Source organism: Saccopteryx bilineata, chromosome 4, assembly GCF_036850765.1.
Source record: "Saccopteryx bilineata isolate mSacBil1 chromosome 4, mSacBil1_pri_phased_curated, whole genome shotgun sequence".
Taxonomy (NCBI): domain Eukaryota; kingdom Metazoa; phylum Chordata; class Mammalia; order Chiroptera; family Emballonuridae; genus Saccopteryx; species Saccopteryx bilineata.
The window spans coordinates 197,787,202-197,813,623 of record NC_089493.1 but is presented as its reverse complement, the minus strand read 5'-3'; the positions used below and the strand labels follow the sequence as shown (position 1 = coordinate 197,813,623).

Here is a 26,422-nt window from a genome sequence, read left to right as displayed (position 1 = left end):
GCGGGGACGCCCTGCCTCCGCTTCAGTCAGTTAACGCCAATCTGCTTTCCTGACCTGGCGCACCAGCCTGGGCGCGAGTTCCTGTTCCTTCCACATCCTTGCCAAGTCTGGGAATTGTCGAGTGTTTTAATTCTGCAAATCTGGCGAGCATGTAATAAAACTCATTTCCTCCTCTCAGGGATGCCTGTTCAAGACTTTAACCCATTTTTCCACTGAGTTAATTGCCTACTGCTGGTGAATCTGTAGGAGTTCTTTCGATACCCTGGACACATTGCCTCTGTGGCTGTCGGGGCTGGGCGTGTTCTCTGCGCCCACGGCCGCCGCTGTCTTTGGATGAACCGCCATTGTCCGTTTGATGCAAGTCTCTTACTAAATCTTTTCCTTTCCTGCCTGCACCTTTGAGGACTTGGGGAGCTCTTCCCCGCACCGGGACAATGACGTTCTCTCACATGACCCTTCTGAAGGGTATGTTCCTCTGCTCTGCCTGTTTCCGTCTCTAGTTCCTGTGAAATCGGGTGTGTGTAGGGGTCCAATTCCATTCTTCTCAATGTGGTCCCACCCATTTACTTACCGAATTCTCCACCAACACCTCGGACTGTATTAAAGTTGTATTTTTTAAAAAAATAAATCTTAATATCTGATTTTATTAGACAAGGGGTGAGCAAACTCTTCAGGAAAGGTCCGGATGGTAAAGATACTAGATACTAGGCTTTGTGGCCCAGAGACAGTCGTCTTTATAAGCCTTTTAAAAACATGAGAAACATTCTCAGCGAGGGGTCCCAACAAAAACCAGCCACGTGAGAGCTGGCCCTCCGGCCAGGGTGCTGACCTGGGGAAGAAGTCCCTCCCACTCTGTTCTCTTTCACCTGCGGCTGCACAGCCCTGAGTCCTCAGGGAGAGCGAGTCAGAACCACTCCGGGGAGAAGCAGAAACCAGGGGTGAGCGGGAGTGCAGGGCAGCACACTTCCTGACTTCAGAACTCGCTACAAAGCTGCAGTAATCAGAACAGTGTGTCAGGGGCATCAGGAGAGGCATCCAGGCTTACTCAACAGAATGGAGAGTCTAGAAACACACCCAGCACGCACGGCCGACTGGTTTTCGTCAACAGCGCCAAGACCTCTCTCAACGGGGAAGAACAATAGATGGTCAACAAGTGCGGCTGGAACAGCTCAGCGTCTACATGCAGAACAATGAAGCTAGCTAGCCCCCAACCTCACTCCACACCCCCCAAATTAACTCAGGGCGGATCCAGCTAAAATACCAGAGAACCCCCTAACTGTGAGAAGAAAGGGTCCCAGTAAGCCCTCCCGACCGTGGATCGGGCAATGAACGCTTAGATTCGATGCCAAAAGCATGGCCAACAAAAGAAAAAAAAAGTGATAAAATTAGTCTTTGTCTCTCTTGTTCCGAACCCTCCGCCCGGAACCACCCTCCTCCCGCTGAACTGTGTGTAACCCTTGTGACTCCTGCAGCGAGGACTTGCTGATGGCCACTCGCTGTCTCAACACTGACCGCGGCTTTACAGAATTCCAGACCCTCTCTGGCGGAGGCCACCTTGAAGCATCCCCTCTCTCCAGCTTCTGTCGTAGCTTCGGGGGAGGGGGGAGAGCTGTCCCAAGTCGCTATGTTTCTCGGTAGCTGCGTTCAATAGGAGACTTTCTATCTCCGGTTTCCTGTGGTTTCACTATACTAGTCTTGTTGCTTCCTACATTTTATCAGCCATTCCCTCTTGGCACGTGGCCCTGCCCCGGCCCCCCGCCTTCCGTCCGTAACTTCCACTTAACCATCTCTATCACATCCCCTCCCTCCACCCACCGCCCCTCCACCTCCCTTCCCAGTTTCCCCACTTCTGTCTCTGTCTCTTGTCCCCCCGCCCTTCCTACATCCTCCCCGCAGCTCTGGTTCCACCGACTGCCTGATGTACCCAGAGTTTTAAAGTTTGGTTTCTGTATTTTTTTTAAAACTCTAAAAGTTCTAGTTCGTCCTTTTAAAACATTCCACGCCACACTGAACAGTTCCCAGTTTTTCCTGAAGGTATTTTCTAACTTGTATTTCTTTTATTATTTTTTTTATTTATTTTTATTTTTTTGACACTCTTTCTGATGAAAGGCAGTGTCTTTCTTTTTTTTTTTTAGAGAGGAAAGAGAGAGGGAGAGAAGGGAGGAGGAGCTGGAAGCATCAACTCCCATATGTGCCTTGACCAGGCAAGCCCAGGGTTTCGAACCCGTGACCTCAGCATTTCCAGGCCGACGCTTTATCCCCTGCGCCACCACAGGTCAGGCTAACTTGTATTTCTTTTAAACACATGAAGTATGGTTGTTTTAAAATCTGTGTCTGATAAAATCCAACTCCGGGAGACTGTGGACCTGTTTCTGCTGCCTGTTGTTTCTCCTGATTCTGGGCAACGGTGCCTGTGGCCTGGTGACTCTGGCCGGCTCTGGGATGCCCCGTCCTCACACGGCATTTGCGGGGAGCCGCCAGAGTTCAGGCTGCGGTGTGTGTCCCAGGTGTCCACATGCTTCCACCAGGCACTGAGGCACGTTACCTGCTCGGTGTCACTTTGCTCTAAATTCACAGCGCTGGGTTCTTGGGCGGCTCCTGGGAACCTGGGCCTGCGTCCCCAAGGGGAGCTGGCCCCCAGGTGGCACTGTGTCCTGCTCTCGCCCTGCTGTGGGTCCACTTATACCCTCCATGGTTCCAGCTCATTACAGAGGCGTCCCCTCTCAGATTCCTTAGCCTGGGCCATCTTAAACCCCCACCTCCTTCCGAGATCCTGAAGAGTCCATTACACATGGCAGCTGAGGGGTGTGGGTCAGGCCACCACACACCCGTCTCAGGAAAACGGACCTCTGAGGCGCTCTCCGTCGTAGGGTCTGGCCCAGGGGTTCCTGACCATCTTGTCCGGCCTGAGATGCTTTCGTGAAGGGATTTTTAGCATTTTAAATGATTTTCGGCACAAGTCTCTAAATAACTAGTCTACTGTAAGCAGAAGCTGGACATCTTAGTTGTTACTTTAGGATAAAATCCTTGGAAAGTGAAAGGCCGCCAGGGGACAGAACACCCCCATGCTGACACTGACACAGTCCGAGGAACCGAATCACGCTGCCTCCCGACGCCACGCAGGACAGCCCCGTGTCCACCACCCCAGTCGGCCCAGGACGTCCCTCTGGGCAACACTAACAAGCGACTGAGGCAAAGTGGCCGGGTGCTGCTTTACTCTGCTTTCCCACCGCCGGCTGGGGAGTGGGAAAGGAAGGCTGGGGGGGGGGGGGGGAATCTTGCTGCTTCTTTCCCGCAGAGAGAGGGGGAGAGGGGGAAGGCCCTCATCTCACAGACACTCCCACTCCCACACACTGCAACTGCTTCACACTCTCAACACATCAAAACCCCCCTCCTTAGAAGTCGCACATCCCGCCCCCTTCATTTGTTATTTGCTTCTTTTTTTTTTTTAATTTGCATTTTTAAACTTTCTTTATGCTGGCGTTTGCCAGACACAAGCTAAAAATGTTTACCCGTTCAAATCCTGGAGCATTTCTGTTCGCCCAACCCCCACCTCGAAATAGATCACATTTCCACCGCAAGCCATTATGTCACCGGCGTACAGACCTCCAGACGTTAAAGCTTTATTAGCAACTTTTCCACGAGGGTCTTTGTTAAATGCCTAACACTTTTTTTTTTCCCCCTCAAAGAGTAGATTTTTGAGGTCTGTAAGTATATAATACTATGCGTGATTAATGAAACCAAGGGGAAAGGCCAAGATCATGAGCAGGAACACTAAGTTTCTCACCAGTACGTGATCCAAGAATAGCAAATACCTCCGCTTCCTGCTTCTGTGTCCTCGGGCCAGAGCCGCCCGGAGGAAGCTTGGTGTGCCCACCCCGGAGCTGGCGGCCAGACAAGCCCGGGGCCTCGCACACCCCTCGCACACTGACCCCGGCCAGGCCCTCCTCCTCCCCGAGCCTTGTCACTTGGTCACTCCGAGCAAATGGTCTCATCATCAAATGGGGGGCTGGGCTAGGGGACAGGTACCTCAAGTCCCTTTGAAGAAGGCTGGGCTCTGCCTTGTGTGTCACAGGAGGAAGTCAGTGTAGTTGGACAGGTTAAAGACTCACACAGGCACCCTACCAAACCTGAAATGAGCAAGTCCTCTCTGACCTTCCAGTATCTGAACTGTACCTCCGTTTGCTCTAGAAATGACTCCCTGATGTCTTGACACTTCTGACCTATCCTACAAGATAAAAGTGATGCAGGCTCCCATCTGGATGTATATGTGTGCACGTATGTGCATGTCTACCTATTTATCTAAATACACATATGCGTAAAAAACTGTTGATACCTCCATCCCATGAACGACTACTCAGAAATATGCGTGTGTATGTGTGTGTGTGTGTGTATGTATCATTGGGACACAGACACAAATTTGGATGGATTTCAAGGGCATTATGGTGACAAATGTCAACCTCGACGTGTCACATACTATACAACTCCCTTTATATAGTCTTCTTCAAACAGCATTTTAGAGATGGAGGGGAGGTGACTACACAGGGGCAGGAGGGAGGTCCCTGGGGTGGGGACACTTCTGCGTCTGGACGGCAGCGGTGGACACAGGAACCCACACAGGAGAATGAGACAGAAGCGCCCACAGTACCAATGTCACTCTGTGGTTTTCACAGGACACTGTCGCCGTGTAAGATGTAGCTGTGGGGGACACAGGGTGAGGGAGGCAAGGGACCTCTCTGCACTCACTATCTTTGTAGTCTCCCATGAATATGTAATTATTTCAAAGTAAGTTTTTTTTGTGTGTTGGAAGAACGAGCACCTGGTGCGGGGTGAGCAGAAACCTGGAGAAATGTGTCCCCAACAGACAAACAGAAGCAAAGGGCGTCGGCAGCGGCTCACAGGGGACGACCATGAGCGGCCAGTAAACACAGGACAAGACGCCACGGTCAGAGGAAGCTGTACTTGTCAGGAGATACGACTTCCAGGAGGATAAAGAGGCGGCCAGGGGACCCTCCCAGAGCCTGGCGAGCAGGTGTGCGGGCAGGAGCGTGACCTGGACCGGGCTGGGCTGGCCTTGGTCTCTGGATGCCGCCCGCGTCCCCTGCTAACTGCAGACCCGGCGGCACGGAGGGAGGGCGCTGCACGGGGGTCTGCGCTGCCCTCGCCTGGCCCTCTGCCTGCCACGCTGTGCTCTCGGCACTCCTGATGCTGAGACTGGAGTGCGGCTTCTCAGAGGGGCTGGGACGGGTGCTCCGCGCCGTGTCTCCTGGACGGAGCAGGGGCCTCGAGGAGTAAGACAGCAGATGCGTGGGGACAGTGACGCTGCGAGCACAGGGTTTCCTTCCACCTCGCTCCAGGGACGGGTCCCCACTCGGAGCAGCCTGGCAGCCACTCCAGAGAAGAGAGGCGGGCTCTCCACCCGTGTCCGTTTTATACTGTAAAGAGCTGGGCTCTGTGTTAGCCGCCAGGCCGAGGCCGAGGGAACCCCTTGGCAGGCTGGGCGGTGACATTGGCTGACCTCCCAGCTCCTTGCCAGTTCTCAGCCACACAGGCCTGCCCACTTCTCATCGTCCATCACCTACCACCTCGCCAGCCTGAGCCACTGTCATCTGCCACCTAGAGCACTGCAATCGTGGGCCCGTTTCTGTTATTGACGCAGCTGCCAAAATGATCCTATCAATTTCTAAGTCAAACCATGTCACTTCTCTCCCGAAAGCCGAGTCCCTCCCAGGCCCTCGGCACCTTCCTGCTCCGGGACTCCTCCTCACCACCCCCCACGCTCCCTCACCTCAGCCTGACTGACTCCCGTGCTACACTCAGAAACACAAAGCTTGCTCCCACCACAGGGCCTTTGCACTTGTTACTCTCCAGGGCATGAACACTCTTTCCTCCCCTGCTCTTCCCCCAGACACCTAGAAGCCTCCTTCAGGGCCCTTCAGGGCTTCCTCACATGCCCCTCGGGGAGGCTGCCATAGAATGAACACCAAACAGCCTGAAACTGTACGGGCACGGGGCCTCTGACCACCTCCGTGTGTGGTTTCCACGCGTGGGTTTGCGCTGACCATCCAAGCTCTGGACATGGGTCAGTCTATGCAAGGGAGGAGGGGGCCTGGGCCGACACGTCCACCGTCGTAAGAGCAAGACTCAGAACTCAGTCGCAGGGCTGCATCAAACCGCGGAGAGAACAGAACATGCAGCCTGGCTCTGTGGCCCAGCTCCAAACTCGGTCACCACGTGAGAAGGGGACCCAGACATGGGCAGAGCCGAGCATCTGCTGCAGAATGTGTGTGACCAGCTCTGCCCACCCAGGCTCCCCTCTGTGCACAGGCTCCCCCCCAGCTCCCGCCTCACACGGAACACGCCTGCTTGTGTGCATGAGCACCGGCCCACGTGCACACACACACGCACCCCCCCCCACTTACTTGCTGTCGCCTCCTCTCGTCAGAGCGCCAGCTCCACGGGGCACAGGTCTGTTTTTGTTTGGTTGCTACTGTCTCCCGGGATCTGTACGAGTGCCCGACACATGGTGTCTGCTGCACAAATATTTGCTGAATGAATAAATTCCACGAAATTAAAGACCCAGGTCCTAGGGCACAGAAACTCTTCATCAGACACACGGTGTGTCTGCGACGGAAGTGTTCTTTGCTCCACCAAGGAGTTAGAACCACATGCAGAACCCACGCTGCCCTCCCAGACTCCCACGGGCCCCACCCGAAGGACCGCCCCGCCCCGCCCTGCCCCACCCCCGCCATCGCAGGCAGAAGGTCCCCAAGGGCCCCTGGCAGCGGCTCTGGCTGCTTCTCCGGGATGGGCGCAGCCTGAGAGGCACGTTGAGCAGCCTCCCCGTAGCTGTGGCCACGTGACCACGCCCCGGCCGGCGAGCTCCACCGGGACCGCTGCAGGGTGCTCGCAGGGAGTCGCCCCGAGAGGAGGGTGGACGCGTCTTCCGCACCAGCCCCGTCCTGTCTGGGATGCACTCTGAGCACTCGCCTGAGGAGGAAGCCAAGCGTCAGGGCCCCGCACAGCCAGGGACAGACCTGCGCAGGATCCCGCCTGTCCTCCTGGACGGGTCACCTCAGAACTTCTTCATGGGTGTGCATGCGGGGGGAGGGGGGGACAGTCACTGCTGTTCTGGGTTTCCCGCCAAATCCAACCAAACCGCACAGTGACAGTGGACACCCAGGCACACTCAGCATCTGCCACCAGCAGCAGGACACCACCGGCGTCCCAAGTAGAAAGGATGTTCCTTCCGGAACATCCCAGACTGCACCACACCAAAGGAGACCTCAGAGGCTGAGGGCACCGTCCTCGTCACACTTTCTGGGGGTTCTCCTGTCTTCTCTGGTCTGAACTCTGGAACTGCAGCATTGTAAACAGTCAAGTCTTCAGGGTATCTCAGTAGCAGAGTAAAGAGGGAAAAGATTACCACTCAAGCCAGGGTGCCTCAGGGTAAGACTCAGACAGGAAAGGAGGCGGCCAGACCAGTCACAGCCCTCAGAGACGGCGGGAAACTCGAACACGACCCCAAACAGCCCGTGGACACGAGCTGCCATCTGCCAGGCAGGCAGCTACCTCTGGTCTTACACGCCATCACCCAGCTCCCATGAAACTTCCCTGAGTCACCAAAAGTGACCACTGTAGGGCTGACGTCCTTCCTAGGGGGACAAGGGACCAGTCACAGAACACGCACAAAACTGCCCTTTCAGTATAAGTCACTTTGTTTCACGTGGCCTCCAAGAAAGATACAGTCACTGTTGCTGCTACAAGTCACCCCACCTTCCATTTGGCCCAGCCCTCCCAGCGCCTCAAACGTTTGGGGAAAGTATTTGGAAGACTCCATTAAAATAACAGCAGCAGAGACACAGGCAAGCTTCCAAAGGAACACGCGTCTGTGAGGTCAAGCCTGTTTGAACTGACTGGTGTGCTCTTTGCTGAAGCGAGAACCGCCACGCGGCGCAAGCCGGTGTTTGTCTCAGGAACGCAGAGGAGCGTCGGGGGCACTCCTGTGTGCCAGGGCTCCGCCGAGGCAGCACCAAGCCCGCGAGTGTGCGCCCCTGTTCCCACAGCCCTGAGAAAGCCCCTGTCCATTGCGCGAGGGCCGGGGAGAAAGGGATCGGCCCCGCTGACCCCAGTGGCCCTCTACATTAGCATGTTCCTGTCCACGGGGTTGTGAGGCGGCAGCACCCACCCACTGCGTGATGGTAACTTCCCTCCCTGTCTAAAACTCAGCCTATTCTGCCAGCAATCTCCAGCCATGTGAATTCTAGGACTCAATTTCTTTGAACATGACAGGAAAAGAATTTGCTAATGGCAGAATCACTTGACTTCCAGAAATCAAGAAACACTGTGCTGTCAACATAAACACCCTGCTCTGAATGGGGTCTGCAACCCTACTGTCGTCGAGAGCCCAAGGAGAACGAAGGCTGTTTCAAGAAGGCACCCGGCCCTGCCACTCTGAAATACTGAAACGATGTCAAAAAGGATTCACAGCTCTGAGTTTGTGTTCACAGCCAAGAAGCGTGAAGCAGAAGGGTAGAGGAGAGGAAGCGTGTGCCGTGTGCCGCTGTGAGAGGTCTCCCGACGACGCCGGCACAAGCAAGTGCTCAGCTGGTGACCCGGCCATGGGAGGTCAGGTGAGGGCTCTACTGGGCTGAGCTGCCAGGACAGCTGGTTCAGGCCTCCCTAACCTACAGAGAAGCTGCCCCTAACTTACAACAATGTTGCGAAATGGTCTGATCCACCCTCACTTAGGGAACAGGAGGGAAAGCAAAGTTCCCCAACAGTGATTTCCCAGCCTGCTCACTCAGCATGTTTGGGGGGGGGGGGAGTCCAATGATGAATCTGAGGAACCAGATAACAAGCAAAGAGCTGGGCAAAAACCAGTAGCGGTCAATCATAGGACATGATGAGGTCAAGTCTCCAAACCACTGCTGCCCTGGTTCAAGTTCAGCGTCTTAAACGGACTTGCGCAGAGCGCACCGTCTACCTGCCCAGCTACCTTCGTGCATCCTGTACCGGCCTCGCCCTGCTCCTGCCGCCACCCCAACCACGGGGCAGCCAGAGCACAGGTGACCGAGCCCAGGGAAGCCCGGAAGAGCGTGGAGACACCGTTCAAAGCATACACAATGCTCCCACCTCATGCGCCACCCTGGTCAGTGCCCAGCCGCTCAGGTCCCTCCAGGCAAGTGGTCTGAGCTGGGGGGGGGGGCTGTCACCGGTTACGACAGCACACGACAGGGCAGGGTGCAAGGCTCTGCGGCCTGCCCATCTCTCCGGGGCAGCACCCAAATTTTCTGTTTCTAGATTCATCCTCTAAATGAATCTAAGTGACCAAGATGACCAAGCGTTTTGAAAGTTCCAGACCTTTGGAAGCAAAGAATCTGGACGGAATAGCGTGGAGGGTTGAGACGAGGTTCCAGGGTGCTGACTGGACACATGCATGTTCTGGCCGGCAGGCAGCCCGCCCACTGAGAAGCTGTGCTGAGGACGTGTTCCTTTCCGGCTATGAACAAGATCTAAGACGTTGGAGCCTCTGAGTTCCACTGACCCTTCATGCGTCCAGAGTCCTTCCCAGTCCTGAACAAAAACACTGACCCCCGCCCGCACGAGTTAATTCTGCCCGGTCTCTAAGTATTTACATAGCTTAGTCTGCCTTCGTGATGTGTTTCTGTTGTTGAATTTTAGGATGTAATGCGATTTCCAGCTTGCCTGGACTCGTACGGGCCTTCAAGGACATCCCACCCAAGGTCACCGTCGTGTGCCAGTCCCGTGGGGGGCAGGGCCGGGGGGAGGACTCACTCACCAGCTGGAACTCGCTCCTGCGGCTGAAGGCCTCCCTGATGCCGGAGTCCCCCCAGAGCGCGCTCAGCGCGGGGACGTACAGCTGGAAGGTGACGGGCTCCACGGGCAGCCCCGCCTTGTTCTCGAAGGCCATGAGGAACATGCCGTGCTTCTCGTTCTCCGAGTGCTGCCACGGGATGCCCAGCTTGTCCCGCGCGTCCACGAGGACCTTCGAGCCCTGGGAGACGGCAGAAGTAGAGAGGGGTTAACTGTGCTCCAGAGACGAAGCCACCGGCGAGAGCCTCCGTCTGGCACCGCCCGTCAGACAGCAGGACACTCACAGGCTGGCCCACGTGCAACCATGGTTCGTCTCAGCTCGCTGGGGCAGGGCACACGTGCCGTCACTCCCAGAAACACGCCGGTGTCCCGACATGTGCAGACGTACCGCGCAGGGGGCCTGCTCCCTGCAGCCGTGCGTGCATTTGGAAAGGGCCTGGAAGGGGCATGCCGAAGGGGCAAGAAGTTGTAACGAGTTGGGCAGAGCCAGCATCGGAGAACAAACCGCACCAGCAAGCAGCAGTGACCGGGATGACCACAGCCAGCCCAGTGCTGTCAATCGCTGAAGTCCGGCAGCGCCTGCACAGCAGGACTAAGTGGGAGAACACGTGCGGGCAGGGAGGGCACCAGACGAGGCCGGGAGGACACGTGCGGGCGGGGAGGGCACCAGACGAGGCCAGGAGGACACGTGCGGGCGGGGAGGGCACCAGACGAGGCCGGAAGGACACGTGCGGGCAGGGAGGGCACCAGACGAGGCCAGGAGGACACGTGCGGGCGGGGAGGGCACCAGACGAGGCCAGGAGGACACGTGCGGGCGGGGAGGGCACCAGACGAGGCCGGAAGGACACGTGCGGGCGGGGAGGGCACCCGACGAGGCCGGGAGGACAGGTGCGGGCGGGGAGGGCACCGGACGAGGCGGGGAGGACAGGTGCGGGCGGGGGGGGCACCAGACGAGGCCGGGAGGACAGGTGCGGGCGGGGGGAGGGCACCCGACGAGGCCGGGAGGACAGGTGCGGGCGGGGAGGGCACCGGACGAGGCGGGGAGGACACATGCGGGCGGGGAGGGCACCGGACGAGGCGGGGAGGACACATGCGGGCGGGGGGGGGCACCAGACGAGGCCGGGAGGACACGTGCGGGCAGGGGGGGGGCACCGGAGGAGGCCGGGAGGACACGTGCAGGCAGGGGGGGGCACCGGAGGAGGCCGGGAGGACACGTGCGGGCGGGCGGGGGCACCGGACGAGGCCGGGAGGACACGTGCGGGCGGGCGGGGGCACCGGAGGAGGCCGGGAGGACACGTGCGGGCGGGCGGGGGCACCGGACGAGGCCGGGAGGACACGTGCGGGCGGGGGAGGGCACCGGACGAGGCCGGGAGGACACGTGCGTGCGGGCAGGGGCACCGGACGAGGCCGGGAGGACACGTGCGGGCGGGGGGGGGGGGGCCACCGGACGAGGCCGGGAGGACACGTGCGGGCGGGGGGGGGGCACCAGACGAGGCCGGGAGGACACGTGCGGGCGGGGGGGGCACCGGACGAGGCTGGGCCACTGTCTGTGCTGACGAGGAGCGAGCCTGCCTTCTTTTCCTCGTGTCCTCACTGTGAAAAGTAAAGCGAGTGTTTTCCTACGGCGCAGACGGGGGCACGGGACGGGGCGAGCCTGCACAGAGCACCCTGGGGACGGCGCCCACACAGTCCTGGGGACGGCGCCCCTCCTCCCCCCGGAGGTCGGCGGGTCTGTGTCGCTGTTTTCAGGTTTAGTGCATCAAGACCAGCAGCATTAGCATCTCAGGGGCTTTCTGAGCACGTCTGAGGGGACACACTGCGCCATCAATTCTGGGACAGCCAAGGGACAGTGGGGCCCTACCCTGGAAGGTCGCCAGAGCCCCAGCACAGACAGCAGCAGGACACTGCCCGGCTGGCACTTTCTTTTCTTTTTAAACTAGAGACAGTATCTTTTTTTAAATTATTTTTATTTATTCATTTTAGAGGAAAGAAAGAGAGAGAGAGAGAAAGAGAGAAGGGGGGAGGAGCAGGAAGCATCAACTCCCATATGTGCCTTGACCAGGCAAGCCCAGGGATTTGAACCGGCGACCTCAGCATTTCAGGTCGATGGTTGATCCACTGCGCCACCACAGGTCATGTATGGCTGGTACTTTTCTTAAAAGCACAAAACAGTCTGACCTGTGGTGGTGCAGCGGAGAAAGCATCAACCTGGAATGCTGAGGTCACCGGTTCAAAACCCTGGGCTTGCCTGGTCAAGTCACATATGGGAGTTGATGCTTCCTGCTCCTTCCTCACCCTCCTCTCTCTCTCTCTCTCTCCTCTAAAATGAATAAATTAAAAAATAAAAATAATAAAAGCACAAAACAAAACCCAGCTTCACTGGACGAGCAGTTACACAACATACCAGCCCCTACTTCCGGCTCAGGACTCCCTGGCTTGGAGGGCAGTGACCCCAGAAAGCTCCACTTCCGACACGGACAGAGTGAGAAGCAGCGCCTTCCTCTCGTCTCTGCCGCAGTCGACCACATCGTTTCTGCCAGAACCCGGGTCGGGATGGTGACAGTGACCAACGAGAGCCCGGCCACCTCTCCCCAGACCTGGAGGACCAGACCGTCTGCTTCGAGAGGCTCTGAGGGCTCCCTCCTCAGGGTCCACACCCGGCTGCCAGGGCTGACATGCCCAACCCTGCTGACCAGTAGGGAAAGGCAAGGCTGAGACAACCCTCACTGGAGATGGCTCTCCATCTCCCACCCGCTGCTGGGGGCGGGTGACTTCCGACAAGTGGCCACAGTGGATTAGGACCTGTCCAGAGGGGAATCAGGACAGAAAAAACAAACAAACCCTCAGCTCTCCTTGCCCTCTGCCCCACTCCACCCCTGCGTCTGGGTCCTTCCAATCTCCCCACGTCCTCTGACCGCACCGTGACAAACCCCCACCTGCCCGGAAAGACAGTGTCGAAAAGGTGCAAGAACCCAAGGAAGATGTTGTGTGTTGTCCATGTCACGCAGAACAAAAGGTATGTGAGCGCACAGAAGGGCGAGACATTTCTCTGGTGACGTTCTTGGCAAAGGGTCACAGTAACTTTGGGCACATCAGAGAAAGGCTGCCCCCACCTCAGCAGAAGGAGCCGGGCCAGGATTTCCACCCCACCTGCCCCGGCCAGGTGCCCAGCCCGCCCACCACGAACGACAGCCCTGCTTCATACGGCTCACACAGCACACCAGTCTGGCACACGGACCTCTCTTCACACACTGGGGAGGGCAGCCGCACAAGTGCACAAGTTCAACTGTCCACTTCTGTACATCGGAGATGAAGGCAGGAACCAAAACTGACTGGAAGGCCTGAGCCATCATTTACCAAGACTGCTTTTATTTTTTTTTAAATTTATTTATTTTTAAAGATTTTATTTATTCATTTTAGAGAGGAGAGAGAGAGAGAGAGAGAGAGAGAGAGAGAGAGAGAGAGAGACAGGGTGGGGGGAGGAGGTGGGGGACAGGAAGCATCAACTCCCATATGTGCCTTGACCAGGCAAGCCCAGGGTTTTGAACCAGCGACCTTAGTGTTCCAGGTCAATGCTTTAGCCACTGTACCACCACAGGTCAGGCCTACCAAGACTGCCTTTTTTTTTTTTTTTGGTATTTTTCCAAAGCTGGAAATGGGGAGAGACAGTCAGACAGACTCCCGCATGCGCCTGACTGGGATCTACCCGGTACGCCCACCAGGGGGCAACGCTCTGCCCCTCTGGGGTGGGGGGTCGCCCTGTTGCGACCAGAGCCACTCTAGCGCCTGGGGCAGAGGCCAAGGAGCCATCCCCAGCGCCCGGGCCATCTTTGCTCCAATGGAGCCTCAGCTGCGGGAGGGGAAGAGAGAGACAGAGAGGAAGGAGAGGGGGAGGGGTGGAGAAGCAGATGGGCTCTTCTCCTGTGTGCCCTGGCCAGGAATCAAACCGGGGTCCCCTGCACGCTAGGCCGACGCTCTACCGCTGAGCCAACCGGCCAGGGCCCCAAGACTGCTTTTGACGCTGCATAAACCAGGCCTGATTATTGGACGGTGTGGCTTAAAAATTAAAAAAAAAAAGGTTCATCCGAAGGCAGCCTGTGTCCCTTGGACACTGCCAACCAGGCCTGCTTGGAACTGTTCCAAATTAACTTCGCCAAAACACAAAGAAATTCTCTCTCTGAAATCCAGGGAGACTAGCAAAACTGCTGACGAACTCTGAATGATACCACTGAGCTCTACTGCGTTTTCTGTATCTTGTTCACCTCATTAGGAGGAAAAAAGGCAACAAGAAAAAAAATGTTTCGCTTTTGTCCTGTTAAATTATCCTCATCAAAACCTACGGGCGGCAACTTTATTCTGAATATCCGAACTGATCTAGGGGCGTTTTCTGCTAAGAACCTGAGCCCACTTCTTCCTTTCTAGAGAGAGCCTGAGGTCTTTGGAAATGCTATGTTTCCTGTTCCTGTGCAGAGCTGAGGGTCACACCTATTGCCATGGTTACAGAGAGCTGCTAATGTCTTCAAAGTGGGATACTCATCTAGCAGGCATAATAGAATAAAAAACAAAACCCCAAAACATCTTGCCGCTATTGTTTTCCAATTAAAACCCAATTTCCTAAAACACAAAAGCAAAACAAAAAAACAAACCTAAATCCATATATAATAGCACTTAAAAGAAAAAAAAAATTAAGGCAGAGGACAATTGACTTAAGTCTTGTAAGGAAAACCCCTGTCAGTAGTGTTACTAAAGTATTTTTTCCATAATGATACATTTTATCCAGTCGCCCAAATATACACAGTTACAGCCTTAAGCAGTTTGATGACTTCATCTCAATACCATGTAACACTTTAAACTGTTCAAATAACACATTTTTAAGACAACTTATAAATCCAGCAATTTAAACTTATAGTCAAAGAATAGATTCCCTGTCTGCTGAGGACGTAGATTTGGGGGCAGGAGGGGGGTGTCAGTTTTATTGGATGAAGACCAAAAACTGCAAATCCTGTTATCTCATTTCAAAATATATTTTGTTAGTTTAGCCCCCTGATCAAACCAAATCTTCGTAGATGAGCCATTCTTTACTAAACTCTTCCCACAGTCACTACTAACGCTAAGATAGATATGAAATGCTGGCAGGCCGCATTTGCTTTTTCTACAGAAGGAAACAGTTACATTAAGAAAATCTGAAGGTCCTGAACGTTCACCCGTTAGACAACAGGCGAATGCACTTGGAAAGCTCTGTTTTTGTTTTCAAATCCACTAGGCTGAGTTGTTTGCCTTTGGCCACCATCCAAATAAAAGAAATGTGCCAGAAATGTAAACAGGACACATTTCTTGAAGTTAGCGAGTCCAGCAGCCCAGGCAGATGGCTCCTCTCAGTTTCTGGCCTTGAAGGGAGGTACCTTTTAATCCAGAGGTTGAACAAAGAGCGGGAAGGGAGTGTGGCCTGCGGACCCACGGTCGTCAGGGCACGGTGGCAGAACCGGATGGCCTCCCAGTCTGGTCCCTGCCCAGCCCACTGCCCCATGAAGCTTTCGGGAACAGATGCTGTTCCAATGGGGCGAGCTGCTCCTCACCCCACCCTCCTCGAGGGAAGTCCTCGGCTGGTGGCTCTCGTCATGGTCCACAGGGGCCCGCTGGGCGAGCTCGCACTACGGTCACGTCACGGGAGCAGCGCCGCGCCTGCTGCCAGGCTGGGGCAGAACGCCACAGTCAGAGGTCACAGCTGTGTCGTGGGGCAGCCGGAAACGGCACCGTGGGCGAGAGGGGCGGGCCAGCTGAGCCTGGAACTGGCTCTATAAGAAGCAAGGAGCGACTAGAGGGCCGGAAAGGCACTTGACAAGCCAGTGCTCTGGCCTCAGACGTGGTGGTGGCTGCAAGGGTCGGGGTGAGTGCAGGTGGGGAGGGACCAGGGGGCTGTCCTGTGAGATGGCCCAGAAGGCAGCTCGCTGGCCGGCCGGGGCAGAGGCACGCCGAGGTTGTCCAGCAGAGGACCACCAACCCACCGGCTCTCCCAGCTGAGTCCGGAGGATGGGCTGGCGTGGGAGGCGGAAGATTCTGGTAAGTTATGACCAGTTACACTTAACGGAACAATGGGGTGAGCACGGCAAGCCCTTCAGGAAATAGACGGAACTGTCAGAAAAACCCTGGTTTAAGAAGTGCACGCGGAAAACTAGTATCAGCTTTTCTCTAGCTGTCTAGAAAAGGCTGGTTCTCCCAAATGTTCGATCAAAGGGGGAGGGGTTCAACATCGGTTTAGAATTCCCCAGGTGTCCTAATGGTGGACGGCGGTGACCCACGCCGGTGTCCGAAACCAGGACCAGCAGGGCAGCCGAGCCCAGGGCACACTGCTCCTCTCCCGCTCTCCCCCAGGTCAGGCGGAGGTTAGCCCTGGAACCTACTTGGACTAAGCGTTTCCCTAAATGTCCCAAAGACAAACACGGTGGGAGGGAAAGGAAACCTTCCCGGGAAGCCCAGAAACTAACTACTCCACAGATCTGCGGAGAAACAAACACAACACAGCATTCCAAGGGGAAGCGGCCCGCAGACGCCACAAACAGGTGACAGCATCGTTAACGCATCCATTCCAGGGTCTCCACATCTAAGTCTGGACCCGCGCCGGGACATGGTTTAGTGAACACTTAAGAATGAAATAGACGATCACATCAAACACCTGAGTAAACTATACCCAGTCAGAGGTAGGTAAGTGTCTCACAGGAGGTCTGTCTCACTCAAAGCAGACATCCATCTAGAGCAGGGGTCCCCAAACTTTTTACACAGGGGGCCAGTTCACTGTCCCTCAGACCATTGGAGGGCCAGACTATAAAAAAAAACTATGAACAAACCCCTATGCACACTGCACATATCTTATTTTAAAGTAAAAAAACAAAACGGGAACAAATATAACATTTAAAATAAAGAACAAGTAAATTTAAATCAACAAACTGACCAGTATTTCAATGGGAACTATGCTCCTCTCACTGACCACCAATAAAAGAGGTGCCCCTTCCGGAAGTGCGGTGGGGGCCGGATAAATGGCCTCAGGGGGCCGCATGTGGCCCGCGGGCCGTAGTTTGGGGACCCCTGATCTAGAGGGGTATGGATGAGTATGTACACACATGCACACACACATGCACACACACGCGTGCGCACAGGCGTACTGGGCGCCAGCGGACGGGACTCGGAGAGGCCTGGCCAGCCGCCTGCACCGTCTGCTCCGAGGCTGGCCCTTTCTCAGGCCCCCAGCTCACGTCTCACAGAGAGGGGCCAAGCGTCAGAAGTGCACACAGAGGGTCGGGAGTCGGGTGTGGGAAGAACTGAGAGTGTGAGGAAGCTGTGACACGGGTGTCCTTGGGGACAGTGTTGCTGGACTGCATTCACGAAACCCGATCTCGGCCATTGTCAGGGTCACTGAGGGCCACTGTCAGGTCTGGGGACCACAGAGCTGCCACACTTTTCTGACCCTAAACACACGGATGCGGGTCAGTGGATAACAGTCCTGGAGAAAGACGGCCTTCTGACTTGTCTGCGGGTCAGGTGGGCAGAGGAGCGCCTGGCGGTGGGCCCCCCTGTGCGGTGTGCACTAGACCCCCATTCCTGAGTAACTGCGGCTCCAACCTCACCTCGCGTGGCGGCCTTGGCAGCAGACTGTGGTCAGGAAAGGCTCTGAGGTCACCAACCTGCCACCTTTCTGAAAAGCCTTCCAAGTCTGATCAAGGGGGGTTGCATGACCAGGTTGAGGATTCGGACGTGCATAAAAATTCATTCTCTTCCAACAAGCCCTAGAACAGTGGTTCTCAACCTTTCTCACGCCGTGACCCCGCAATACAGTTCCTCCTGTGGCGGTGACCCCAAACCAAAAAATAATTTTGGTGGCTACTTCATAACTGTAATTTTGCTACAGTTATGATTTGGAATGTAAATACCTGATACGCATTCTGTATTTTCCGATGGCTTTAGGTGACCCCGCTGGGGTCGCGACCCACAGGTTGAGAACCGCTGCCCTAGAAGCAGAGATGCCCCAATGCCAGGTTATCCCGACCACACCGGACATCTGCCCCGTGAACAAGACTGCTGCGGAACACGTGCTTAACAGCCGCCAGTGCCCTGCACTTACAGATGAGCCCGCTGACAGTGACTCAGCGATTCGAACGCTGCTGGTGGTGTCTATTTCTGAACCTCCACTCTGTATCTCCATGGGTCTATCTGGGGGTGGGGTGGGGGAAGAGGCAGGAGGGGGGGAGGCCTGCCTGCTGCCTGTTCTCACCCAGCTGACAGCAGGCACCGAGGCTAGAAGCAGATCTGAACTGACCTCTGAGGACCCAACCTCTCTGCTATTCTCTCAAATGGTTTTTTTTTTTTTAAAATCAGTAATTAAGTCTAGAAGCAGGGCGACGCTGTGTGCCCGGCTAAATTAGAGGAAACTTCGTGAGCTCACACCCTACGCCACGAACAGTGAAAGCCTTCACTCATCCGCGGTGTCGGCCGCAACGACCTGGGCTGGGCTGGGCTGCTCCGTCTGGGGAGGCCCCCAGCCACCCGGAGCTCTGAGCGCCGGACCTGTGGCCAGTCCGAACTGCAATGTGTCAGAACACAGACGGGATTTCAAAGACTTGGCGTGAAAAACAAAAATGGCAGTTTTTTTAAATTTGTAGACATTTGATGACATGTTGACATGATCATAGTTTGGATGGTTTGCGTTCTTAAAAAAATATACAATTTTACCTATTTCTTTTACTTTTTAAAATTAATGTGGGTAATTTAAAGGACATTATGTGGTTCACATGACATTTCTGTTGGGCAGCACAGCTGCGTGGGAACATGTCTTAGAATGAAGTTTGTTTCTTTTCAAAGACAAACATATCACTTTTTTTTTTTTTAGTGTAGGAAACATGGAAATACACAGAGAAGCAAATTAAACCGACAAAAATATCACCATGTAGAAATAGAAATTTTTGTTAATATCTGAGAATGTTAGGTCTCATTTTTTTTATTACAGTTTGCATTCAATATTATTCTGTATTAGTTTCAGATGAACAGCATAGTGCTTAGGAAATCATGAACTTTACAGAGTGGACCCCCTGTCCCCACCACCCCATGTCTCAAGTATGCACCTGGCCCTATACGCAGTCATCGCGATATTACTGACTGTATTCCCCATGCTGCAATCCAGATCTCTGTGACTGTTCCTTTTTTTTTTTTTTTTTCTTTTAAAGTGAGAGGAGGGGAGATAGTGAGGCAGACTCCCACATGCACCCTGACCGAGCTCCGCTTGGCAACCTGTTTGGGGCCGATGTTCAAACACTGAGTTATTTTTAGTGCCTGAGGCTGATGTGCTCCAACCCAGCTATCCTCAGTGCCAGGGGCCAGGCTCAAACCAATCAAGCCACTGGCTGTGGGAGGGAAAGAGGGAGAGAAGGGGGTGAGGGAGGGGAAGAGAAACAGATGGTTACTTCTCCTGTGTGCCCTGGCTAGGAATTGAACCCCGGACGTCCACACGCCGGGCTGGCACTCCATCCACTGAGCCACTGGCCAGGGCCTCTGTGATTGTTCTGTAACTACCAATTTTCACTTCTCAGTCCCTTCACCTTTTCACCCGGCCCCCAGTCCCCCCCCCCAGTCCCCGACAGCTGTCAGTCTATTTTCTGTTCTCAAAAGTATCACTATCTAGAAATAATTTTTTTTAACATCTCAGAGTGTTATCTCATTCTTGATAGAAATTCTCTCTTTGTGTGTCGACCTTAACATTTTATAAATCTTTAAAACCATCTCTAGCCATAGATCATTTTCCTGTGTCATTCATGACTATTTCAGGGTTTCGGGATCTGCACTCGCTGCAGAGTGAGTGACCTGGCGTGGCTGAGCTGGTCCCTGTGACCGAGAGGGTGGAGTGTGACCACCCTGGAGGCCCCATGCAGGCACCTGCACATACCTGACCGCTCTCCTGTGACAGATTCCTGGAAGCCGAATGATGGAATTGCTGGGACGACAAGTTATGCACACATATTCTGAGGCTTTTGGTAAATGATACCAAACTGCTTTCCAGAAAGGCTGTACCAATTTACCCGTTTATATTTGGTAAACTTTTCATTTTACCAAAATTGTTTTTTTCCCTTTTAACGGGTCTGTGTGCTTCACTAGAAGGAGCTCCTGCAACCTCGCGGACAGACCGCTTCCTTGCCCAGAGGAGCGATGGAAAAGCCAGGGAAAGAGCCCCTCGCTCTGCGGCTCCCTGGGCTCTGTCCTTCGTGCCAGGACTCGGGCTGGTCAGCACCTGTCTCTACGGAGGGCCCAGGAAGAGGTCAGGTCGCTGAGAGCGACTGTCCTAACCCATCGGCCCTCACAGGGGAGCGGAGAGGAGGCCTTTGCGGTTCTCAACGTGGATTTTCTGAGCCGGCTCAGACGTGGCCTTCTCACTTGCCCCGCCTCCCCCTCTGAACACAAGGGTGCCGTGAGGGGCAGCGCCTTCTGCTCCCCGCAGAGGGTCGGCCGGCCGTGCACGGGCTCTGCCACGCCTCTGGCGAGGTGACTTCAGGATCCTGTGCAGGTCACCACGGCAGGTGCCAAGGGACCGACTGGCCCTTGGAGCTCGCACCTCTCCTGCACGCTGGCCCTGGCGGCAGCCACCCTGCAGGCCAGCGTGCAGACGGGCCCAGGGGCCTGTCCTGGGCGCAGACCTCACTCCACGGGTGCCCCGAGCAGGCACCGAGGAGCCTGCAGACAGGTCACGAATATGGCGGTCCCCCCCCCCCCCCCCCATCCAGCCGCCCGTGACCTTCAGATCTCTAGAACGTGACTACTTCCTGCCACTCTCCCCTGGCTCCGGCTCTGGTCCGGCCCCACCGCTCTCACCCGGACTCCTGCAAGGCTTCTAGCTGGCCTCCTCATGTCTGCACTTGCCCCTCCAGTCTGCTGTCAGAACAGGTTGCCACCGCATTCCTCTGCTCAACTCCTGCCTCGGTCTCCCTCTCCTCAGAGTCAGAGCTCGGTCCTCCCTGAGGAAGGCCTGGAGGGCCTAGGTGACTCCCTGGCCCTGTGACTTCTGACCTCCTGTCCTCCTTATCTCCCCAGCCTGCTCCAGTCTGCCCACAGGGCCTCCGTGCTTCTGCCGGGACTTCTGCCTGCTGGTTCCTGGGGCCTGAACCCCTCCTGCCCCAGAAGCCACATGACTCACTCACTCACCTCCTCTGCATCTCCGCTCAAAGGTCAGCTTCTCAGCAAGGTCTTCCCTGGCCATCTTATCCCAAATCGCCATCGCCCCCACGGCAGGCCGTGACCAGCCGCTCGGGCCAGCACCCTGCACTTTCCTCAGCTATCTGCTTTCCATCTCTCCTCCACTGGAAGGGAGGCCTGTGAGGGCAGGGCCCTGGTCTGGTCTGCTGACTCCGGGTCACCCGGGCACATACAGTATGTGGCGCCCTTGGTGATAAGGGTGCCGGGGTCTCGGGTCCCTCGTGGGCCACACAGAGGACAATCCTCTCCCCCTCGCAGGCCGCAGCGAGGACACCCAAAGGCACAGAGGCTGTCCATGTGCCCACACAGACCCACAGGACTCAGACCAAACACCCTCAGTCACTTCCGTGACCCTTGACCGGGAATCTGACCACACGAGGAATTGTGGTTGAGGTTAAAATATTAATATTGGTCCATGCTTTATTTGAAAGCGATTTAGTTGTGTGATGGGGTTGGAAATTCCTTCTAAAACTATCTCCTTTTCATATATAAAAGGGAAAAGGAAAAAAAAAAAAAAGCCTGTTTACAGGAAAAGTTCAAGTCCAGAAACAGCTCGATTTACTGCGGCGTGTGAATCGGAACGGCAGAGTGGCCGGTGGCATTCAGGTGGAAGCCACTTTCCCATGCGTGCTGCAGCCTTTCCGGAGCACGGGGACGCGTCGCCCGTGAGCGAGCCGCTGCGACTCTTCAGAGCACGCAGAGCCTGGAGCAGCTTGCCGGCACCGCACCTTCTCCCAGTCCACGGAGCCCGCCCTGCGCTCAGTTCCTCATCATCGGGAGAAGGGCTCACCCCAGAGAGGGGCTCGCCCCCGAGTGGGAGGAGAGCTCTACAAAGAGGCTGGCCGAATGTCAGGGCAGCGGGTGAAATCAGAACGGAGGCCGTAAAAGTCACCACCACCACTACCAGGGCGCCATTTCCTCCGGAGGAGCTTAGCTCAGGGCACTGTTAAGAATGATGTGATAGCCTGACCTGTGGTGGTGCAGTGGATCAAGCATCAACCTGGAACACTGAGCCCGGTTCGAAACCCTGGGCTTGCCTGGTCAAGGCACATAGGGGAGTTGATGCTTCCTGCTCCTCCCCCCTTCTCTCTCTTTCTCTCCCCATCTCCTCTAAAATAATAAAAAAAAAGAATGATGTGATAGTGATAAACACTGGGTCCCCGGAGGCAGATGCCAGCAGGTGCTGGAACGAGAGCGGAGGGCGCACAGGAAGCAGGGCCCCGGGAGGCTCTCACTGGCCGAGAGGCCAGCAGCAGCTCAGCCTCTCAGACGGTGGTCGGGAGAGAACCAGAGGAAACAGACGTCTGGCAGAGTCCCGTGAGGGGACGTCACCCTCCTACAGTAGCACTCGGTCAGGAAGCCCAGGCCCCACACTCCTGGGCTGGGCGGAGGGGACGGGGCCCAACGGGGTCAGGGGGCAACGTCAGACCCAGAGAGGAAGGCTCGGGGCCCACCCGGGTGGGGCTGGCCCGGCTCACGCCGAGCACCAGGGCCAGGCCAGTGCGCGTGGCACAGGGAAGGGCCGCAGAGCGGCCGGGGCGGCCCCCACGGCGGCAGGGAGCCCGAGACGAGCAGAGGTGGACCAGGTCCCCAAGGCGACGTCTCCAGAAGTCAGCGTTCTGCGAGGATTCCTTTTAAAAGCACGTGGGAAACGAGCTCAGAGTAAACTGCACCTGGGAGTGCGCTGCCTGACCGCGCAGGCTGCGGAGGGGTGACCAGCACGTCAAAGCAACAGTGCTTCCCACCCGCAGCACCTCGTGGAATCACTGCTCCCCTCAGAGTGGGGCTCTGCGTCCTGACCCTCTGCACACAGCCCAGCAGGACCTCACTTTCAGAAAAAAAAGTTTTATTCACTGATTTCATAGAGAGAGAGAGAGGAAGGGGGAGAGAGAGAGACAGGAACATGGATCTGTTCCTGTATGTGCCCCGACCAGGGATCAAACCAGCCACCTCCGCACAGCGGGATGGCGCTCTAACCACTGAGCACCCCAGCCAGGGAGGGCGACTCACTTTTTTTTTTGGTATTTTTCCAAAGTTGGAAACGGGGAGGCAGTCAGACAGACTCACACATGCGCCTGACTGGGATCCACCCAGCATGCCCACCAGGGGGCGATGCTCTGCCCATCTGGGGCATCGCTCTGTTGCAACCAGAGCCATTCTAGCGCCTGAGGCAGAGGCCACAGAGCCATCCTTAGCGTCCGGGCCAACTTTGCTCCAATGGAGCCTTGGCTGCGGGAGGGGAAGAGAGAGACAGAGAGGAAGGAGAGGGGGAGGGGTGGAGAAGCAGATGGGCGCTTCTCCTGTGTGCCCTGGCCGGGAATCAAACCCGGGACCTCTGCACGCCAGGCCGGCTCACTTTTTAAAGAGCACCTTCTAGCAGAGCCACACTTTGCTTCCTGTAACACCGAGTGACACCTGACCTGTGCCGCAGAAAGCACCGGTGACTCAGAGCAGGGGGACCTCCCAGGAAGCTTCCGGAAGGCTGCCGGCCGCCCTACAACCTGGGCCTGGCGTGAAGACTGGCGGGCGCTCGTCGGAGCGCGGCTCAGACTGCTCTCCTAGGGCCTTTGCTACCAATTCTAGGAATGCTATTTCCAGCTCTCAGTAAGTCAGCATGCCTCCTTAAGGACTCACATCTGCTTCTCCTCAAAGTCACGGTAAATCACCCAGACAGTGTTTTTCTTAGCTTTACTTTCTTTTTCTCCTAAAGGAACAAGGACACTCGCATAGAGGCTCTAGACCTTGGTTCCTTGGCTAAAACTGGGGGGTGACTTCAATCTCCTGGTCCGTCGTGCCCAATTTCTACGATGGCACTTCGCCCAGGCCCTGTGAAGGCACCAACAATGATAGCGGACATCCAGGTCCACCACGTGTCGGGTGGTGAATACAGAAACAGAACAAACCAGCCAACCCCCCCACGAAACCTCCACCCGACTGATGGTAGTGGCGGTTAACGTGGACAGGCACTCTACATTTTCACACGGGTTTTGGATAAATGCATATAAAGTCAGAAGAACGCTGTGGCCTTTGAAATGGAATGGCTTTTATCCTGGTAATAACCTCTCGTTATATAGTTCCTGTTTCCTAGCTCTGAGATGAAACAAAGTTTGAAAATGATAAATATCAGCGTAAAAATCAGAATACTGTAGGACAGGGGTCTCAAACTCGCGGCCCGCCGAACAATTTTGTGCGGCCCGCAGACTAATCCACGAAGTTCAAAATATTTTGGATAAAATTAAGTAAGCCTAGGGGCCTACTTGTATTTTTCATTTCTCTAGCATCCTAGCTAGATATTAGCTTAGTTAACAGCAGTTGTGATGCGAACTACAGTTTCTGGTCGTTTTGTGACACTGAGTAAACTGCATGTACGATTGTGCTTGTACTGATTTTTTTTTGTTTTCAACTGCAGTGAGAAAAGTGTTGCGTAACAGTTGCCTTTTGTAGACCTAGTGCGGCCCGCCGAACGGCTGTGATCTTGCTCTGCGGCCCACATGCTGAGTTGAGTTTGAGACCCCTGCTGTAGGATGATTAAGAAAAAAAAATTTTTTTTTTCATTTAAAAAGGCGGTGGTGACATGCCCATGAGGACAAAAGAACACCTGTAAAGTCCCTGGCCTGCCCCGGGCCACTGCCACCTGTCCTCCACAGGGGAGCGGCTGTCCTCGGTCAGGGAGGCTGGTTTAAAGGGCTCGCGGACACTAAGGAGACACCGCTGTGACGTACGGGAAGTGCACCTGTGACGAGGGACCTACTGTCTCTGCTGCCCTCGGGAGGAAATGCCGAGGCCGAGTGACAGTCCCTCGGGTGAGTGCCTGGGGGGGCAGGGGGCCCGGGCCGTGGGGGAACCTGGGGTCAGTCAGAGGCTCCAGGCAGGGATTCCAGGCCACGCCACAGGGCGGGGCAGAGGCGGGGCATCGCCCAGCTGGGTGCGCTCAGGACATGGCTGCTTCAGTGACCACCTGGCCTCCTGACCCAAGCAAGCTGACCTGCCTCTAAGAACGCCAGCACCCTCAACTAAAGACAAGTGAGGCACCTCTCAACATCGGCCCAGTTCACAAATAAAGCCAGGGTCAGAAAGGGAGACTTCTCAGAGACTTCCTCGGCAAAGTCAAGTTACCTTCTCAGAAAGCCCTTACCCGAGACCGTCCTACTTAAAAACACAAGCCCACCACAGAACTCCGTATTTCCTTTTCCCGCCTTCTTCAGGGCCCAGAATGTCAGGGAATTTCAGAGTGGGCGGGAACTCTAGGGAGAGCCGCGTCCAACCGTCCTCCAAGTGTGAGCTCCTTAGGAAGACAGCCTGGTGTGCGCCCATCAGTCCACGTGTGACAGTTGTGGGAAGGGCTCCCTGACTCGGCCCGCAAAGCCCGTGAGCCCCCTCCCTGTGCTCCCCCGGGGCGCCCACCTCCCCCCGTACCTGCGACATGGGCACCGTCTTATCCCTCGGGCCCAACACACGGCAGGCACTCCGCACTCTGTGTGGGTGGCAAGGACGTCACGTCACCCTGTGGCAGCCCCTTCCGCCCACCCAGTTCACCGAGGAGCTGCCGGCCACCAGCAGAGGGGCGGGTCCCGAGGACAAGGCAAGGCCAGACAGACGGGCCTGCCCTCTGAGGCCTCTGTGCCACCAGGGAGCACGTCGCCGGGAAGCAGAGTAGATGAGGCAGTCGAGCCCCAGGGACCCATCCTCTCAAGAGCTAAACAGTCCAGAGGCCTCGAAGGTGCCACCGTAAGGACAGGAGGGCCGGCCACGCGGGAAGGGGCAGGACCAGCTTTCCCAGGGGAAGGGAAGCAGAGGCCTGAGCTTGGCGTTGCTGGGAAACCGAGCCCCAGGGCAGCGAGGCGGGAGCCGGGTGAGGGAGGGAGGCCGTCAGCGGAGAGGTGAGGGAGGGAGGCCGGCAGCGGAGAGGTGAGGGAGGGAGGCCGTCAGCGGGGGCTTCGGCAGCCGTGGCAGCCCCCTGGGCCGCTGCGAGGTCTCCTGGACTGCTGTCTGAAAGCGTCGTCACGTTTAGTTCAGGAAGGGGAGAAGTTTAATGTCACGGTGTCGTTCTATGGAACAACCTCCGAAGGCCTGGCCGGGCTCTGAGGTACGGCGTGGAGACCACAGTGAACGAGTCTGCACAGCCCTCACACGGGGAAAAACCGACCGCCGTGCGAGGTGACGGAGGCTAGCTAGACCAGCTGCCCCGACCGTTTCACAACACACACAAAGACCGAGTCATCGGGTTCTAGATCTGAGATGAGTATCGTGTCACATGCAGGTCACACCTCAATAATAAAAGTGAGTGTGCCGACGCAGACGCACAAGTGGTCCGCGGGGGAGCTTGGCGTTCTGGGTGGTTACTTATCCACAG

The 26,422-nt window shown here is 56.0% G+C and overlaps 1 protein-coding gene across 1 annotated transcript in view; it reads right to left on the bottom strand.

Annotated features, from left to right (window-relative positions):
* Positions 1–26,422, bottom strand: part of GNA12 (G protein subunit alpha 12) — an 84,559-nt gene that overhangs the window by 32,083 nt on the left and 26,054 nt on the right. The window contains exon 2 of the mRNA XM_066273488.1: positions 9,803–10,018. Within this exon, the coding sequence (XP_066129585.1) occupies positions 9,803–10,018 (216 nt within the window). The remainder of the gene's footprint in view (positions 1–9,802; positions 10,019–26,422) is intronic.